Source organism: Eutrigla gurnardus, assembly GCF_963514095.1.
Source record: "Eutrigla gurnardus genome assembly, chromosome: 5".
Taxonomy (NCBI): Eukaryota; Metazoa; Chordata; class Actinopteri; order Perciformes; family Triglidae; genus Eutrigla; species Eutrigla gurnardus.
In genome coordinates, this window is record NC_139919.1 from 30,268,697 (window position 1) to 30,276,964 (window position 8,268).

The 8,268-nt window shown below is 44.1% G+C and overlaps 1 protein-coding gene across 2 annotated transcripts; it reads right to left on the reverse strand.

Annotated features, from left to right (window-relative positions):
- Positions 1-1,163: 1,163 nt before the first annotated feature.
- On the reverse strand, positions 1,164-8,177 carry st3gal5 (ST3 beta-galactoside alpha-2,3-sialyltransferase 5). Of its 2 annotated transcripts, none has more exons than XM_084010434.1 (8): positions 8,056-8,177; positions 6,554-6,635; positions 4,510-4,630; positions 4,095-4,304; positions 3,822-3,949; positions 3,397-3,583; positions 3,168-3,326; positions 1,164-2,423 (listed from the first exon to the last, which is right to left on the reverse strand). In XM_084010434.1, the coding sequence occupies exons 2-8, from the start codon at positions 6,583-6,585 to the stop codon at positions 2,166-2,168; spliced, it is 1,095 nt and encodes a 364-aa protein (XP_083866560.1). In that variant the 5' UTR covers positions 6,586-6,635; positions 8,056-8,177; the 3' UTR covers positions 1,164-2,165. The 2 variants fall into 2 exon arrangements, with proteins under 2 accessions (XP_083866560.1, XP_083866561.1); XM_084010435.1 differs by lacking the exon at positions 8,056-8,177 and adding an exon at positions 7,736-7,835.
- Between the last annotated feature and the right edge of the window lie 91 nt (positions 8,178-8,268).

The following is an 8,268-nucleotide window of genomic DNA, read 5'->3' on the forward strand; positions in this document are numbered from 1 at the left end:
GTGAACAAAATAACTTCCGGCCAAGCGTTTCAAAATAAAACCAACACAATGTTCTTGGTAGTAGTTAAAGAGCTAAATAGTAATAACAGTGTAAGTGCATGAAATATTTAATTTGAGGAGATTCTGGGGAACAATGAATTGTTGGACTAAAGTGTTTTCTTCCCAGATTGTTTATTAATGTGATTTTTTTACACTTAATTTTAAAATGTCCCACTTATAACATGTAAGAAAGAGAAAATACAGTCATGAAAGGTGGAAGCCAATGTAGAAATAATATTAAATATCGTATTTTCAAACACTGAAAGCCATCAGAACTATTTCTTTTTAAAATCCTTTTTTTTTTTAATTTCCATGTTCTATTTGTTTTTTGTATAAATGTGTCATTGTACTTTATATAATTGCTCCATTGTCAAATGAAAAATATGAAAACATTTTTAAAAGTGGAGCGGCTGAGTAGCATATCTAACCTGAGTTTTTACACTTTGAAATCTCTTGTGGCTTCTTCGGTGAAAAGCTTTATACCGCCATCTGCTGGACACGGACGTGAACTGTGGATTTATCTACACAATATAATGGGACATAAAGGGGAGATTTAAATCCATAAAACTCTATGACTGAAAGAAAATGGCGTAATAACAAACATATAACTTTGAAATGATGATTAATTAATAAACATCTTTTGCATTCACATGCAAATAAAACAATCACTCAATGTGCAATAATCGTTTCCATCATTTGTACATTTTAATAATGAAGAATCCAACGACTCAAAAAGAAAACTCATTAGTCACATAAGAGTGGAGCAGGAAGGAGCATTCTGCTGGTATTTTATACTAAATAAAATGTTGTTTATTCTTTGGAACACTGGAATTCACATATTTAATAGGACTGTTATTAAACTTTACAGCTGCTTTGTTTTTGTTTTTTTTAATTAAAATGAAAAGATCTCTTCGAAATGCTCGCTGGAAGGGCAACACATTGTGGTGTGGATGAAATATAACGCTTGAGCTAAACAAAAATAAAAAACATACAGTGTGAGGTGAAAATGTTATTAGCTACATTACAAACAAATTAAACTAATTATGAATGAATAAACAAACTCATAAATAACACATTTAATTTGTGCTTGATTCCTTTAAAATCTGAATTTTTGTGAATCAGCAGGAGAAACGAAACTCACAAAGTAATAACAACCTCATTAAATAACGACGACACGCTGAGACTTCATCTCCTTTCTAACACATTTAAAAACATTTCAAACACACAAAGACATTTGAAGCCTGCTTCTAAAACATCTCGGACCGACGCAGATCAATCCAGTTATTATTTTAGTAAATACAGATCCATTTGTTCCAGTCTTTAGTCAAATAAATAAAGTACTTTTCTTCTTCAAATGCAACATATTTAGCTTTCATTCTGTTTCAAAGGTATAACTATAATAACCAGTGGAAGAATGGGCTGGAGCTTTGATTCATGAGAACTCTAAACACGAGGCTCGTGAATGCTGATGTATAAAATACTGGTGACTATCTGGAGGAATACGTGTCAGAAATGCTGGTACAGACAATAAAAATAACGATTCTACACGTTCCAAAGAAACTTCATCCATCGGCTGTTTCACAGTCTGGTTCAGATGAAAGGAAGCGCTGCTGCCTCGAGGATGGAGACGCTGAACGCCATCCAGAAGCACCGAGGACTTCCTTCAGCTTGTTCTTCTTTATAGATATTTATCTGATATAGAAATCTGACCAGATGTATTGCAGGTTTCACGCTACGTCTTGGAGCGCTGCTGGGGCAGAAGGAGCGGTGCTGGGGCAGAAGGAGATGTGCTGAGCTGTCCTGAGGTCAGCTGGGGCAGAAGGAGCGGTGCTGGGGCAGAAGGAGATGTGCTGAGCTGTCCTGAGGTCAGCTGGGGCAGAAGGAGCGGTGTTGAGCTGTCCTGAGGTCAGCTGGGGCAGAAGGAGCGGTGCTGAGCTGTCCTGAGGTCAGCTGGGGCAGAAGGAGCGGTGCTGAGCTGTCCTGAGGTCAGCTGGGGCAGAAGGAGCGGTGCTGGGGCAGAAGGAGCAGTGCTGGGGCAGAAGGAGCGGTGCTGAGCTGTCCTGAGGTCAGCTGGGGCAGAAGGAGCGGTGCTGGGGCAGAAGGAGCGGTGCTGAGCTGTCCTGAGGTCAGCTGGGGCAGAAGGAGCAGTGGATGCCCCCCGTCAGGTCGGCGACGGCTCCCTCTCTGACTAAGCTCTGGAGCAGTTGGGTCTCTCGGTCCACGTTGTGCGACGTCTCCTTCAGCATGGCCGCCATGGGCAGCTGGTCGTAGTAGTGCAGCGGCGCCCCCTGCTGGGAGAGGTTGTATCCGAAGCCCGCCAGGCTGACCTCGTCACACAGCAGACTGGCGAGGTTGAGAGCAGAGACGCCGACGGTCGGCACGTTCTGCAGAGAGAAAGCCACGATAAGGAGCCATCTTTTATATTTCATTTTTCATTTTTCTTGTTCCAACAAAGAAAAACCATCAGTAAGTAATTTATTTCATTTCATGTACAAATACTTTATTACTGTCTTTAAGTAGAAGTATCAGGTATCCGTACTTTATTTTTCTAAAATAGAACTTTTTACTTTTATTCCCTACAAATTTGACTTTTAAAACAAGTATCTGTACTTTCTAATTAAACCAGGCTCGTTACCTTAGTTTCAATGTATTTGAGGGGAATTATCTAGTCTTTTTGAAGTATTTGTACTTCTACTTGAGAACAGGATGTCCGTCTGGTTTGACGCCTCTGAAATTCTGTATTTTCAAAGTAAAGTGCTTTTGTATTTATAATGAGAAACTACATAAATAATACATTTTTATGATTTTTGTTGTAACGTGTCCAGAGCCTTCAAGATAATAATCTTGTCTTTAATAAAACGTAAGTGGGAACTATCATTTACATTTACATTTAGGTCATTTAGGTCATTTAGGTCATTTAGCAGACGCTTTTGTCCAAAGCGACTTACAATAAGTACATTTGTCAAAAGAAGGAAACAAAGAAACCACAACGTATCATTGCTGATAAAGTAAGAGCTAAAAATAGAACAAGTGTTAGGTCCTGGTCTGAGTAAAGTAGTACGTTAAACTATGGAACACATATCCAACTGTATGGCTGCTGGAACTGGCAGATGGGTGGGGTCTATTACCTGGTCTCTCCCCCACAGCCGTGGTCTGGGTGCAGAGTACTTCAGCAGGTCCAACGCGGTCTCTCTGATGATCTGTGGGTTCAGAAGCCTGAACCTGTGGGGCTCCAGGGGGATCTGATCTGGAACCTTCTGCCAGAAGAAGAGCCAGTCCCACAGTGGCTGCAACGCAGACCACGGATCAGTACTCCATCTCCTCCCAAACACAAACACTCTTGCTTCTGCGACTCACCACGCTGAGCTTGTTGATCATGGCGGAGAGCCAGCTGACGTCCACACCTTTATACACCACGGCTACAAACAGTGTGTGTGGGTCCGTGTCCGTCCAGCGGAGCGGCGAGCCCTCCGGGTAGCTCATCCTGAAGCTGGTTCGATTCCCGACGTCGACGCTGAACTCTCCCAGAGGCCCGCTGTTCAACCTGGAGGAGGGAGACACGGGCGGGGATATTTGTATGTTTTATTATTCTGATAATCATCAAAATATGCTTCATACAAACTGGAATCGCCTCATAAAATAATTAAAATAAAACATTACATATTGTTTTTCTTTTTTATAGCTTTTTAAGTCACTTCTTTCTCATAATTGATCTGGATTTTTCCGTTCACTCATTATAATATTCACAATGATCCTGATAATTATTGTGTTTGTGTTTTCACCTGATGACAGTGTCGAAGCGGTCGATCAGCGGGCCGAGCTCCAGGCCTCGGAGGATGCCTCCATTTCCCATGACCACACAGCGCTGACATTTATCCGGCGTCTGCTGAAGGGAGTCAGAGTCCGGCAGCTTGAAGGAAAGAAAAAACACAGAATCACGGATCGTGAGGGTGACTCTGTGAAATAAAGATTTCTCATTTAAATGTGCTAAACACATTTATTTATGAATATATTTCTGGATGCCTAAAGGAGGGAAAACAGGAAGTGAAGTTCACCTGCTGCAGCAGCTCCTCCACTTTGCCCTGAAGACCTTTGAAACCGAACGGAGGTGGATACAGGAAGAGGTCGTCGGGCAGCGGCGCGTCCCTCCACAGGAAGGGCCGGGTCACGTGACTGGCGGCGGGGAGTCGAGCTAACAAGCTCTGCCTGGTGCCGCCGGGGCGACACCGGCTCTCCAGAACTCTGTGCACATGCTGATGCACCTGCTGCGAGTCAAACACACCACCACGTTATCTCCACTAGAGGTCATAGGTCACAGGAGCAAAGGTCGCATTAACCGAATACACAGCGCTGTGGAAGGAGAAGCTGCAGGACTTCCTGCTGGTGACAACGAACCACACACACCACATCACCTAACCCACCGTCAACACCACTTCCTGTAACCATGGAAACCTGCCATCACACGCTCACCTTCTTATGGGCGTGGCTGACGTGCCAGTCCAGCGGTTTGCTCGCCCTCGTTTCAATGAGGGGGAGAGAAAGCATCACCAGACACAGCAGAGCTAGAACCACACCCAGAACCAGCAGACGCCTGAGAGAGAGAGAGAGACACACACAGGGAGAGAGAGAGACACACACAGGGAGAGAGAGAGACACACACACACAGGGAGAGAGAGAGAGAGAGACACACACACAGGAAGAGAGAGAGAGACACACACACACAGGGAGAGAGAGAGAGACACACACACAGGAAGAGAGAGAGACACACACACACACACAGGGAGAGAGAGAGACACACACACACACACACAGGGAGAGAGAGAGACACACACACAGGGAGAGAGAGAGACACACACACAGGGAGAGAGAGAGACACACACGCACACACAGGGAGAGAGAGAGACACACACACACACACAGGGAGAGAGAGAGACACACACACACAGGGAGAGAGAGAGACACACACACACACAGGGAGAGAGAGAGACACACACACACACACACACACACAGGGAGAGAGAGAGACACACACACAGGGAGAGAGAGAGACACACACACAGGGAGAGAGAGAGACACACACACAGGGAGAGAGAGAGACACACGCACACACAGGGAGAGAGAGAGACACACACACACAGGGAGAGAGAGAGAGACACACACGCACACACAGGGAGAGAGAGAGACACACACACACACAGGGAGAGAGAGAGACACACACGCACACACAGGGAGAGAGAGAGACACACACACACACAGGGAGAGAGAGAGACACACACAGGAAGAGAGAGAGAGAGACACACACACAGGAAGAGAGAGAGAGACACACACACACACAGGGAGAGAGAGAGACACACACAGGAAGAGAGAGAGAGAGAGACACACACACAGGAAGAGAGAGAGACACACACACACACACACACAGGGAGAGAGAGAGAGACACACACACACACACACACAGGGAGAGAGACACACACACACAGGAAGAGAGAGAGAGAGACACACACACACACACAGGGAGAGAGAGAGAGACACACACACACACACAGGGAGAGAGAGAGACACACACACACACAGGGAGAGAGAGAGAGACACACACACACACACAGGGAGAGAGAGAGACACACACACACACACACACACACAGGGAGAGAGACACACACACAGGGAGAGAGAGAGAGACACACACACACACACACACAGGGAGAGAGAGAGACACACACACACACACACACAGGGAGAGAGACACACACACACAGGAAGAGAGAGAGAGACACACACACACAGGGAGAGAGAGAGAGACACACACACAGGAAGAGAGAGAGACACACACACACACACACACAGGGAGAGAGAGAGAGACACACACACACACACAGGGAGAGAGAGAGACACACACACACACAGGGAGAGAGAGACGTTAATAACCCACCGCCGGTTATTCAGCTCCACATGCACATCATTTATTGATCGGCGCTCGTCTCACGTTTATATATGATGTGATGACGTCTAACTAACGTGTCGTTTACAGAATCTCTCACGCAGCATCGAGGTGCAGAAAAGAAATACGATTCCCCCTGAACACACCACCACCACCACCACAACAACGGCAGGTGGAGACGAGCGTCAGGTTTCTTTTGCTTGTCGTGCACATTTACAGGAGAACATCTCTAAACTATCCACAAATCTAAAATTTGGCAGGAATCCCGGAGCTCAGCCTGAATCATCGCAAGAGTCTGTGGTTTTCTTTCAGAGTAAAAATAAAAATACACTGATATAAGACATGATAAAAAACACACACAAAAGCATCTGCATCACTTTGACAACAGATACAAGAATGTTTTTTGTGCTAAAGACTCCCTGGTTATCCCTCCTGCTGCTGTGTGAGCTGAGTCAGCACAATGAGAGGGACAATCATTCACAATCACAGTCCACCGACTTTTTGAAAAGTGTCCGATGACATCGTTGACCTGAAGAAACAGTGGGAGTCTTTGTGTGTGGAGTCATGTGACATCACCTGTGTGCCGCCCAGCGTTTAGGAAGCCTCATGGTGTCCTCTGGGACGATGACGATGTGAGGATGCCCTCAGGGATCTGGTCCTGGACACACACACACACACACACACGCACACACACACACACACACGCACACACACGCACACACACACACACACACACAAACACACACACAAACAAACACAAGTTCTTTGTTAACGAAGCTCAAATATCTCAGGCAGAAGGTGGGTTGGAGGTCATCCTGGCGGTGTGGGAAATACAAACTGACCTTACTGGGGATCCTACTGTTAATAAAGTGAACTTATTTAAAATGTGCTGTATTCAAGCTTTTACACATGAGAAGTTACACCTATGAAAGTAGCATGTGAAGTCAGTACTAATCATAAAATATCATTGTTGTATAATTAGTCTTTTAATGCGGTGGAGAAGATTAGAACCACTTTACATGCATGCATACGTATTGTATAGTCCAATCTATAGCTTTAAAATCATACTTTATAAATGATTCATGTGTGTTTTATATAAAATATTAATCTTTAAGGTAACTAATGATTACAATTAAGCACATTTATCTCTTATAATTGTAATAATTAGATAAAAATGTGACGCAAACGTCCGCGCTATCTCTTTACATACAACTGTAGATAACGTGTTACGTGCTTAGACCGCCTTGTTTTGCGCTGCATGTATTTACTAGGCATTACGGTAAGAGCGCTGACTTCAAAATAAGATATTTCTTTAGATGATAAAATCAACACAAATGCATAAATAAATTGCACAAAATTAATGAATAGGAAATAAAGCATTTAATGAATGATAAGTCAATGTATATATAATTATATATTATTACATTATTACTGATTTTCAAACAAAAAAGTAGGATTAATAGCAGACTGATGTAGATTTTCACAATTAAAGGCTAAACAGCCTGTTGTCATTAATATTAAAACAGTATCAAGACATTCTGATCCGGAATTTAAAACTTAAAAACCTTTAAAATATCCTGTTCTCGTTATCAATCAGATTTTAATCTACTTTGTGGCTCTTACTTTGACCGTAATGCCTAGTATATACACGTACCTATAAAAAAAAACGGTCTTAATCGCAATCATAGGGAGTTTTTAGCCGCACTGATTTAGCTAAATAAAAAATAACGGTAGATATTCTGTAGTAATGTTTCGTACTTCGCCTTTAAAGTGCCATCATTTTCTTCCAACACGGTCCGTGGGTGTGAAAAGACCGTCACGCATCAGAGCCGGCCCGTTAACTCCGAACATCGTCATCAAATCAGAGCACCAAAAGGCTGCGGGGGAAACGTTAACGATAGTATGATAAAACCGAAGCTCTAGCAGCTAGCTGGTCCCGCTATTTGACGTTACAGTGAAATGCAGCGTAACGGTGAACCGTTAGCTTTTCTGCGACCCCCTCCCCCCCCTCCTCAAAAACACACATTCAGTTCTTTAAAAACAGTTTCTCTCTTTCATTCGTCGACTTATTTACTCACCTTTGTGTTTCTCCATGATAAGATTCCTCCCGACAGAATAAACGACCGGCTACTCATCGGTCTCCCCCCGTAGCTGGATAGTGTTTCATCCCAGCAGCAGCCCCCCCCTCCCCAGTGAGCCTCCTCTGAGACGGCGAGCCAATCAGCGGCGAGTATTCTCGGGACGTATAACTTCCGCTCTTTCGCAATAAGAGTCCTCATAACCTGACTTCG

Bases quoted from the DNA above. Each gene is read 5' to 3' on its own strand.
- st3gal5 (XM_084010434.1), bottom strand. From the start codon at position 6,585: ATGAGGCTTCCTAAACGCTGGGCGGCACACAG. The intron at 3,950-4,094 runs GTGAACTTCACT...CTTTCCTTCAAG, and splicing joins TGGAGGAGCTGCTGCAGCAG to CTGCCGGACTCTGACTCCCT. The intron at 3,584-3,821 runs GTGAAAACACAA...TCCCTCCTCCAG, and splicing joins CGCTTCGACACTGTCATCAG to GTTGAACAGCGGGCCTCTGG.